The sequence below is a fragment of the Telmatherina bonti genome, assembly GCF_933228915.1.
Source record: "Telmatherina bonti genome assembly, chromosome: 10".
NCBI classification, from domain to species: domain Eukaryota; kingdom Metazoa; phylum Chordata; class Actinopteri; order Atheriniformes; family Telmatherinidae; genus Telmatherina; species Telmatherina bonti.
This window is the reverse complement of record NC_136628.1, coordinates 39,455,283-39,465,998: the sequence shown is the minus strand read 5'-3', so window position 1 is coordinate 39,465,998 and position 10,716 is coordinate 39,455,283. Positions and strand designations below refer to the sequence as shown.

At 54.6% G+C, this 10,716-nt stretch overlaps 1 protein-coding gene across 1 annotated transcript; it reads left to right on the top strand.

Moving 5' to 3' along the window:
- Window positions 1-247: 247 nt before the first annotated feature.
- On the top strand, window positions 248-10,263 carry pwwp2a (PWWP domain containing 2A). The gene is made up of 2 exons (XM_079248212.1): window positions 248-1,009; window positions 8,035-10,263. Exons 1-2 carry the CDS (start codon window positions 252-254, stop codon window positions 9,713-9,715), a joined length of 2,439 nt encoding a protein of 812 aa, XP_079104338.1. The 5' UTR covers window positions 248-251; the 3' UTR covers window positions 9,716-10,263.
- Window positions 10,264-10,716: the final 453 nt, after the last annotated feature.

The window sequence follows — 10,716 nt, the reverse complement described above, 5'->3', positions numbered from 1 at the left end:
ATTGATCAGATATTGTAAAGTGATTGAACCTGACTATCTGATTGATCAGATATTGATCAGCTGTGGAGCTCCGTGTTTGTCACAAAGAAAGGCGCCCCCTGATGGCCACTATTGAAACGCACTTAATCCGCCAATCAGAAGCGGCGCTCCGTTGATCGACAGGGCCCCCAGCCAATGGCACTGCGGCTGCGAACCGTACGCGGCGCGGAAAGGGCGGGGTCACGCGCCGCCAGGCTCCACAGCGGAAGAAAATGGCGGCTGTGGCTGCAGGTTCTGCGGCGGTTCTGACAACAGCAACGGCCGCGGAGAATGAGGGTTCGCCGGACCTCGGTCCGGCCGATCCGGGGCATCTTGGCACGGCGGCAGAACCCGGCGGCCCGGCTGCGGAGCGGTTCGGTCCGCGAAGCGAGGATGGTGCTGACGGAGAGGGCCGCCATGTTGGGCCGGAGCGCGAGCCCGCGGCGGGGAAAGGCGTGCACGAGACCGAGCCGGACCATCTGGACCGGGTCAGCGACCTCCATCCGGACCGGTTCTGTCCAGACGGCGGCGGGACGTACCGCAGCACCCTGCCGGACCCGCAGCCCCACGCCGTCTTCCTGCACTCCTTCCCGGACCCCCGGCCCGTTACCGAGGCCGGCCTGTCTCTGGCCGAACCGGCCGAACCGACCACCAACGTGACGACAGACCGAGCCGAAACCGCGGGCCGTGACCGGACCTACACAACTCTGATCCAGGAGCTGCGGCCTGGACCCGGGGAGGACGGAACCGGCCTACTAGGCCGGACCGGTCTGGGTCCAGGTACCGGCTACTGTAAGAGCTCCGTGGCGGAGGAGGAGCAGGCGGCTCGCGGCCCAGAGGGAGAGCCATCCCGACCCGAACCCGTCCTGGACCTGAGTTCTGGTTCTGAGGTGCGGGTTTCCCTGGACCACGTGATCGATGACGCGCTGGTGGTGTCCTTCCGGCGGGGGGAGCAGGTGTTCTCAGGTGTCCTAATGGACATCTCCAAGAGGTAAAACTCCACCCACTCATCAATGCACCAATCAGCTGATCACATGTTATTGATCAGATATGAAATGAAAAATACTTCATTAATCCCCAAAGGGAAATATTGTAGTATATAATAATAATAACTAGAGGAGGTCTTGTTCCGGAGGCTGATGGCTGCTGGCAGGAATGATCTTCTGTATCTTTCAGTCTTACATGGGACCTGAAGAAGCCTCTCACTGAACACACTTTGTTGTTTCATCACTGTGTTGTGGAGAGGGTGTGAAGAATCCTCCATCATCTTCATCAGCTTGTGCAGCATTCTTCTTTGGACAATCAGCTCCAGCGGCTCCAGAGTTACTCCAAGCACAGAAGCAGCTTTCTGGATCAGTTTGTTGATTCTCTTCAAGTCTCTGGTTCTGATGCTACTACCCCAGCAGATGCTGCAAAGCTGACTGCACTCTCCACAACAGACTTCTAGAAGATATGCAACATCTTGGTGCAGACGTTAAACCATCTCAGCTTCCTTAAGAAGTACAGTCTGCTCTGACCTTTCTTGTAGATGTAGTCAGTGTTGCATTTCCAGTCCAGTTTGTTGTCCAGCTGAACTCCAAGATACTTGTATTCCTCCACCTCCTCCACCTCCTCTCCCAGGATGGAAACAGTGCTTTGTCCGGATCAATCAGGAACTGATAACAGATCAAAATGACCGGCTGCTTTCTGATTGGTTGATCATTTATGAGTCACTTAGTGACATCACTAATCAGCTGATCGGGTTCCGTGAAGCTCTGCTTCTGGTCCCAGAAGTCGGATTATATATTTATGTCCTGTCACTGCTGTGTTGCTAAGAGACCGCAGCCGATGATGTCACTTCCTGTCAATATGTGCAGTTTCTAAAACAGAAGAAGAGTCGCAGCTTTCAGGCTCTGGGACTGGTTTGGACTTCAGAACCGCGGAGGAACTGTGACTGGCCTGTACAGGTGCCTTCAGAGAGGTTCCTGGGGGTCTACCAGGTCCCTGCTTATTGTCCCGCCCACCTGAACCCAGGAGGACATGAAGGCCAAGAGACAGGCACTGCTCCGTGTTTCTTCATGCAGGTAAAACCTCCTGGTTGCTGCATAAAACCCCAGAACGTCTGGTCAGACGGAAACCCAGCAGTCTCGTGCTGGGTGTCTGGCTCCACAGAAAGACCCGCTGCTCGTCCTGCAAGGCCACTAAAGCAAGGATCCTGCGCGTAAAAAGACGTTTCTGTTGCTTCACTAACTGCTCATACTTCACTCTGGGTTTTCTACATGAAACTGTGTATTAAGTCATATTATCATAATTTTAAAAACCTTTATCTTTGCCTGAAAGAGCTTTTTTCGCTTAAGAGTTGAGTGTTAAACCAGCAACATGCACCTTCACCTGGTAGTTAACTGGCCTGCAGCCACAGCTGGGGGGGGGGGGGGGGGGGGGGGGGGGGGGGGGGGGGGGGGGGGGGGGGGGGTTGCATGTCTTTACCGATTTCCATTGCAACTGGGATGACTGATTTAAAACCTGTCTTTGGTTTATTCTCTGAAGAAACCAGAAATCTCAACATATCAGAAACAATAAAATGTTCTCAGCTTGTTCAGCTTCTATATGTCTATTGTGGCTGGGAGGTGGAGTTGTGTTGCTGTGTTTAGATCTGCTACTGGACTGTATTGCCGTAACTGTGACGCTAGCGGCGTGGCTGTATTACCGTAACTGTGATGCTAGCGGTGTGGCTGTATTATTGTAACTGTGACACTTGCGGCATGGCTGTATTATCGTAACTGTGATGCTAGCGGCGTGGCTGTATGACCGTAACTGTGATGCTAGCGGTGTGGCTGTATTATCGTAACTGTGACGCTAGCGGCGTGGCTGTATGACCGTAACTGTGACGCTAGCGGCGTGGCTGTATTACCGTAACTGTGACGCTAGCGGCGTGGCTGTATGACCGTAACTGTGACGCTAGCGGCGTGGCTGTATTACCGTAGCTGTGATGCTAGTGGTGTGGCTGTATTACCGTAACTGTGACGCTAGCGGCGTGGCTGTATTACCGTAACTGTGACGCTAGCGGCGTGGCTGTATTACCATAACTGTGACGCTAGCGGTGTGGCTGTATTACCGTAACTGTGACGCTAGCGGTGTGGCTGTATTACCGTAACTGTGACGCTAGCGGCGTGGCTGTATTGCCGTAACTGTGACGCTAGCGGCGTGGCTGTATTGCCGTAACTGTGACGCTAGCGGCGTGGCTGCATGACCGTAACTGTGACGCTAGCGGCGTGGCTGCATGACCGTAACTGTGACGCTAGCGGCGTGGCTGTATTGCCGTAACTGTGACGCTAGCGGTGTGGCTGTATTACTGTAACTGTGACGCTAGCGGCGTGGCTGTATTGCCGTAACTGTGACGCTAGCGGCGTGGCTGTATTGCCGTAACTGTGACGCTAGCGGCGTGGCTGTATTGCCGTAACTGTGACGCTAGCGGCGTGGCTGTATTGCCGTAACTGTGACGCTAGCGGCGTGGCTGCATGACCGTAACTGTGACGCTAGCGGCGTGGCTGCATGACCGTAACTGTGACGCTAGCGGCGTGGCTGCATGACCGTAACTGTGATGCTAGCGGCGTGGCTGTATTGCCGTAACTGTGACGCTAGCGGCGTGGCTGCATGGCCGTAACTGTGACGCTAGCGGCGTGGCTGTATTGCCGTAACTGTGATGCTAGCGACGTGGCTGTATTGCCGTAACTGTGATGCTAGCGGCGTGGCTGTATTGCCGTAACTGTGATGCTAGCGGCGTGGCTGTATTGCCGTAACTGTGATGCTAGCGGCGTGGCTGTATTACCGTAACTGTGATGCTAGCGGCGTGGCTGTATGACCGTAACTGTGACGCTAGCGGCGTGGCTGTATTGCCGTAACCGTGACGCTAGCGGCGTGGCTGTATTGCCGTAACCGTGACGCTAGCGGCGTGGCTGTATTGCCGTAACTGTGATGCTAGCGACGTGGCTGTATTGCCGTAACTGTGATGCTAGCGACGTGGCTGTATTGCCGTAACTGTGATGCTAGCGGCGTGGCTGTATTGCCGTAACTGTGATGCTAGCGGCGTGGCTGTATTACCGTAACTGTGACGCTAGCGGCGTGGCTGCATGACCGTAACTGTGACGCTAGCGGCGTGGCTGTATTACCGTAACTGTGACGCTAGTGGTGTTTTGAGGTGTTTTGATTTTAATCTGGAACGTTTCTTCAAGTTCATGTTATTGCTGCTAATAATTAATGCTTTTTCAATTTGGTTTTTCTCTTTGTTTTGGTCTTTTGAAAAAGGTATCTATAGATAGCGTGAAAACCTGGCCTCTACCGCGGTGTTGCCTTCTGCACAGTTTGCTGAAAATCTCAATCTACTTAGCGCTGAATTTAACCGACATTCTGCCAACTTTGAAGCCAAAAAATGTAGATTTGAACTTTTAGCAACCGGTTTGCTGTTGACGTGACAAGCTCACCAATCAACCTCCAAATGGAGCTTATTGAGCTACAGTATAATGACACGCTCAAGGCAAAGTATGACTCTGTTGGAGCTGCACAACTTCCACCTTACCTCCTCGACACGCTGCCCCGACTCTGTGCCCAAGCACATGCTCTCTATGTTCGGCTGCACATATCTGTGGGAGCAACTGTTTTATTTAATGAAGATGAACAAAACACAGGAGTCGTCTCACTGATGAACACCTTCATCCAGTCCTGAGGATTTCCTCAGCTCAGAGCCGGACTCCACATATTGATGCACTTGCATGTAAAAAGCGACGCCAAGTATCTGGACTGGACCCATGTGCATCATCAGAGTAAATGGAAGCAAACTAAAGTGGATAAATATGGTTTTATTTACTGTGGTGGTCTGTTCAAAGTTGAAAGAGATAATTTCTTTTTTTTAGGTGTTGGCCTTGATGGTCTGTGATGAAAAGATTTAGGTTACAATCAAAATCAATATAAAGTTTCAAATATAGAGACCTCATATTTATTTCAGTTTTTTTTTTTTTTTTTTTTAAATTGGTTCTGGGTTCAGTGTTTAAGCAGAAATAGGCCTAACTATTATTTAATATATGAAAATGTTTAATACAGTACTGTATCTCAAAGACAAGAAAAACACGAATAATAAATTTGTGAATAAAAAAATTAGTTTGGCCCTCGACTTTGCTCCTCTTTTTAATTTTGGCCCTCTGTGAATTTGAGTTTGACACCCCTGATTTACAACAATGAATCTGTTTGCTTCAAACATCACAAAACACTTTCACCGCTCAGCTCGACTTGTCTGCAGCAGCAGTTCAGCGTTGACTCCTGCATGACATTATTTCCTGTTTCCTGTCTACGGTCCAGCAGGAGGGACGCATCCTCTGACAGGATCGCTTTGATCTTTGTAAACCCTACCAAGGGACAGCACGAGCTAGCACCCCATGGTCTGTATCTTTTGTGTGAAAGAACCTAAACAAGCTATGGAAAGCCCTTCAGAGAAACACCCCCAGGAGATCCTGAGAGTGGGGGCGGGGGGTGAGCTTTCCAGTCGGACAGACCTAAGGTTAACAACTTTCTCTAACAAACTGATCACAGGAAAAATGCATCTGCAGCAAGCTATGTAAGAACAAGTGCGGCCTGAAATCCCATCAGGCCAGGATGAAATGTTTGGTGGGGGGGGAGTGAGGTGCAACACACAGGTTCAAGCGTGCCTGGTGAGATGCAGCAGGAGCCCGGCCAGGAGGCAACCCACTGAGCCCAGTCCCTCCACGCACCAGAGCCTCCCAACCCGAGCAGAGTAGTTCCACCGCAGCAGATGAAGTGGCCTCCCGCAAGCAGGCAAATCGAGTGGATGCAATTTGATGAGGATGTGGCCAATATCATCCAAGCCACAGCCAAAGGAGGCGTCGACAACAGACTCCAATCAGTGACTACCATCATTGTCAGCCATGGAGCGGAAAGATTTGGATAGGTTGAGAAGAACAACACTAAGCCTTTCCCATACACCTTGAACAGGAGGGCTGATAGGATACATTAACCACGCCTGGAGCTCCGAACCCAAGAAACCCTCAAGAAACAGTTATTGAGCGCTACGGAAGGGGAGAAACAACCTTTGGCAGAGCTGCAATAAATCTTGCGGAAGAGGTTAATCACACTCCCCGTAGAGCAGAGGGGCACAGGAGGCGGAGAAGATAGCGAGCTAAAAAACGAGCAGCATGTTCTCAAAACAGCTACTCGGGGATAAGCGCAGTGTCTGTTCTGAACACTCAAGGATGTGAACCGCTACCTGCAGAAAGCCTTGAGTGACCCACTTAGGGTCAAGAACTAGGTCCTAACAAAGCATGTATCACCACGGCCCCACTATTGGCAGATGTCGTAGAGGTCGTCAAGGCAGCCGGCTCTGCATCTGCCCCAGGCCCTAGTGAAGTAACGAACGTTGTTTACAAGCATTGTCCCAAGCTTCTCCGGCACCTGTGGAAGAAATTGAAGGTGATTTGGCACAGGGGGAGAGTGGCCAACCAGTGGTGGTGTACGAATGGTGTCTGGGTTCCTAAGGAGGAGGGCTCAAAGAACTTTGACCAGTTTCAGACAATCTCACTACTTAGTGGAAGGGAAGATCTTCTTCATCATCGTCTCCCGAAGACTGACCGAGTATCTCCCCCAGAACAATTACACTGACATGTCAGTGCAGATGGGAAGGATTCCTTGAGCCCCCAGCTGCCTAGAGCATACCAGTCCGGCCCTACTCACAAGGGAGGCAATCTCCTTTACTAAATCTGAAGAACGGCCGCGGGAAGGTCCACATAACAGCCCTGTTCCACAAAGCTTCAGACTTGGGGAAGCAGCCAACCTTCCCTCAACACATCGTGGAAACATCTCTTCGGCCAGACATGATCATCTTCTCGGATGAGTCAAAATATCTGATCATGTTACAACTGGCAGTTCCCTGGCAACAGATGATGGAGGGAGCCAATAGGAGGAAACGCTCGAGGTACCAGGTACTTGTGGAGGAGTGCAGGAACTGGAGGACATTCTGCGACTCCATAGCAGTTGGCTGCAGAGGCTTTGCAGGTTGCCCTTTCTGTAACGTCCTCAGCCAGCTGGGTGTGATGGGGGCAGCCAAGAATAGTCAATAGATCCGCAAGCAAGGCGGCAGAGAAACCATCAAAACACCCGATGAACCCAGGATACAGCGCTGATGATGCGTCCCAGTGCGTCCATTTGATGTTTCTTTGACAATATCAATGGCAGGGCCATGGATCTGGATCCAGGGGAAATTATCTGGATTTCCCAGAAACCAGATCAGGATATCCCAGCAACCAGATCTGGATTTCCAAGAAACCGGATTTGGAGTTTCCAGAAACCAGATCGTGATATCTGAGAAGCCAGATCTGGATTCCCAAGAAACCGGATCTGGACATCCCAGAATCCAGATGTGGATTTCCCAGAATCCAGATCATTTTGATCTGGTTTCAGTGTTTTGAAAGCTGAACCCTGTATTTGAGAGCCGGATCGATAAGAACCAACTGGGTCTGACTCCAGGAGAAGCGGCGCTGGGACTGAGCAGATCCTGGATCGGTATAGGTTCTGATACTGATCTGGTCGACGGTTAGATCTTAGATCGGTTAGAACACTGGCTCCGCCCCCAAAGCACTGAACATCGTGACATACGCTAGACCGGGGTTTCCAAGTCCGGTCCTGGAGATCCACTAACCTGCATTCTTCAACACGCCTGAACCAGATGAGGGGGACTCTCCGAGGAGGGATTCGGGATGGCGGATCTCCAGGACCGGACTCAGATGTCCCCCCCACCCCCACACCACATTCCAAAGTCTAGTCCTGGATGGAAGGCTTTGGGTTGTGATTAAACAAGATGTTCTGGACAGGAAGTCTTCGGCAGGACCTCCTGGACAAAGAACAGTTCCTGTTGAACTGATTGATCCATATGAGTCTTGAAGGTGTTTACTGTTAATTGATACAGATATTGATCACTGTGTAAATCAGTGAGTTGTGCTTGTAACACGTTTGTGTGTATGTGTTTGCCTGCAGGTTTGGACCTTATGGCATTCCCATCACGGTGTTTCCCCGACGTGACAACCGGACCGGACCAGCCAGCTCTCTGCAGCTGGTTGCCAGTGACGACAACCCGTCCATCAAACAGGAGGATATGACGTCCACTTCCCTGACCCCGTCTCCTGCGTCTCCCAACACCTGGACCTCCAAACTGCCGCCACTGTTCCAGGAAGGAGCGCCATACCCGCCCCCCCTGCTAATCCGGGACACATACAACCAAGCATTGCCTCAGCCGCCGCCACGCAAGATCAAGCGTCCAAAGCGGCGCTACCGCTGCGAAGAGCCCACCTCCATAATGAATGCCATCAAGCTCCGCCCCCGCCAGGTGCTGTGTGACAAGTGCAAAGGCGTGGTGGCATCGGCTGGTTACCGAGAGGCCCGGCGCGGCACTGTGGACCTGAGGAGCGAAGAGGCATCGCGGCGGCGGCGGGCGCCAGAAGGACCCGTCTCTTCCGAGCTCAAACGCCTGAGAAACGACGACAAGCCGGCTCGTCCGACCGCCGACAGACGCTCATCGTCAGGGTTACGGGTGTCCTCCACAATACCGCCTTCCGCCCGAGGCGTCCTGAGAGGCGTGGCTTCATCATCATCGTCATCTTCTTCGTCCAGCCGCGTCCATCTGAAGCTGAACTCTGAGAAGGTCCAGAAGAAAAGTTCTGCCTTTGCGCGCTCCAAAGCCCGGCAGGTCCTGGACAAGCTGACCCGGACCGCTCAGCCACCACAGAACCAGAACCAGGACTGTGCCAGGGCCACAACCCGGGCTGCTGCCCTGCAGAACCACAACCAGAAGGTCCACTTCACCCGCCGCCTCCAGCGTCTGAGTGGCGCCGCCGTTGGCGGTCACATGGGCCCGCCTGCCAGAATCCGCCTTAAGCCTCAAAGGTACCGTACCGACGAGGCGCCACACTCCTCTTCATCTCCCAGCAAATGCTTAGCTCCGCCCCCACCGGCTCCCAGCCCCGCCCCCACACCCCCAGTCACAGCTCCTGCCACCTCCGCTCTCTGCATCGCCATGGAAACACAGAAAGCTGGAACACCTGAGGAGGAAGGGGCGGAGCAGAGAGGGGCTCCCTCCTCCTCAGACTCCTCCCACTCCGAGTGCAGCTCCACAGAGACCTTCGACCCCCCCCCTTCTGAAGACCCTCCCCCCTTCTCCTCTTTACCTCCACCGTCCCCCCCCACTTCCCCCCCTGCCCCCCTCAGACCCAGTGGTGAGGATGAGGAGGACAACGGCGAGGTGAAGAGGCGCCGCAAGTCGTCCTCCTCCTCCTCCTCGTCTTCATCGTCCTCCTCCGTCTTTTCCAAGTCGGTGACCAAGGTTCCGCTCCCGGACGGTCGCATCGTCTGCGTGGGCGACATCGTCTGGGCGAAGATCTACGGCTTCCCGTGGTGGCCGGCGCGTGTGCTCGGCCTCACTGTGGCGCGGCGCGGCGACACGGGGCTGGCAGTGCGACAGGAGGCGCGTGTTTCCTGGTTCGGCTCGCCCACCACCTCCTTCCTGCCGCTCGCGCAGCTGTCGCCCTTCCTGGAGACGTTCCAGCTCCGCTTCGACCGGAAGCGCAAAGGCCCGTACCGCCGCGCCATCGCTGAGGCCGCCAGCGCCGCCAAGCAACTCACGCCCGAAGTCCGTGCGCTGCTCACGCAGTTCGAGACGTAGTCCAGGCCCCGCCCACAAAGACACGCCCACCCTCGCAGGAAGTGGGTGTAGCTGAAACCACAATGAGCGAAGGGGGAGGAGCCTCTGAGTTGCATCCGTTTTTCAAGGGGCGGGGCTTATCAGGTGTCAGTCATAGCGTTCCTGCCCCCCGCTGTGATGATGATGCTGCTTGATGATTGTGTGATGTCATGATTACGTCATGTTTGCACGACTCAGCAGAAAGAACCGTAAAGCTGCTGATTGGCCAGTTATAAGATGCCTCTCTCTGATTGGTCCAGCAATGGCGGCTTGAGAAGCTGTGAAGTTAAGCCCAGGTCCAGACCGGGTCAGGTCAGGTCCAGGCCCGGTCCAGGTCCAGGCCTGGTCCGGTCTGGTCCAGACCGGGTCAGGTCAGGTCCAGGCCCGGTCAGGTCCAGGCCCAGGTCCGGTCAGGTCAGGTCCAGGCCCGGTCCAGGTCAGGTCCAGGCCCGGTCCAGGTCCAGGCCTGGTCCGGTCTGGTCCAGGTCCAGGCCCAGGCCCGGTCAGGGTCAGGTCCGGTCAGGTCCAGGTCCAGGTCCGGTCAGGTCCAGGTCCAGGTCCGGTCAGGTCAGGTCCAGGCCCGGTCCAGGTCAGGTCCAGGCCCGGTCCAGGTCCAGGCCTGGTCCAGGCCCGGTCCAGGTCAGGTCTAGGCCCGGTCTGGTCCAGGCCCGGTCCAGGTCAGGTCCAGGCCCGGTCAGGTCCAGGCCCGGTCCGGGTCAGGTCCAGGTCAGGTCCAGGCCCGGTCTGGTCCAGACCGGGTCAGGTCCAGGCCCGGTCCAGGTCAGGTCCAGGCCTGGTCTGGTCCAGGTCCAGGTCCAGGTCCAGTCAGGGTCAGGTCCGGTCAGGTCAGGTCCAGGTCCGGTCAGGTCCAGGTCCGGTCCAGGTCCAAGCCCGGTCTGGTCCAGGTGCTGTCAGGTCCAGGTCCGGTCCAGGCCCAGTCGGGTCAAGGTTCTTTCCAGGTCCGGTCAGGTCCTGTCCAGGCC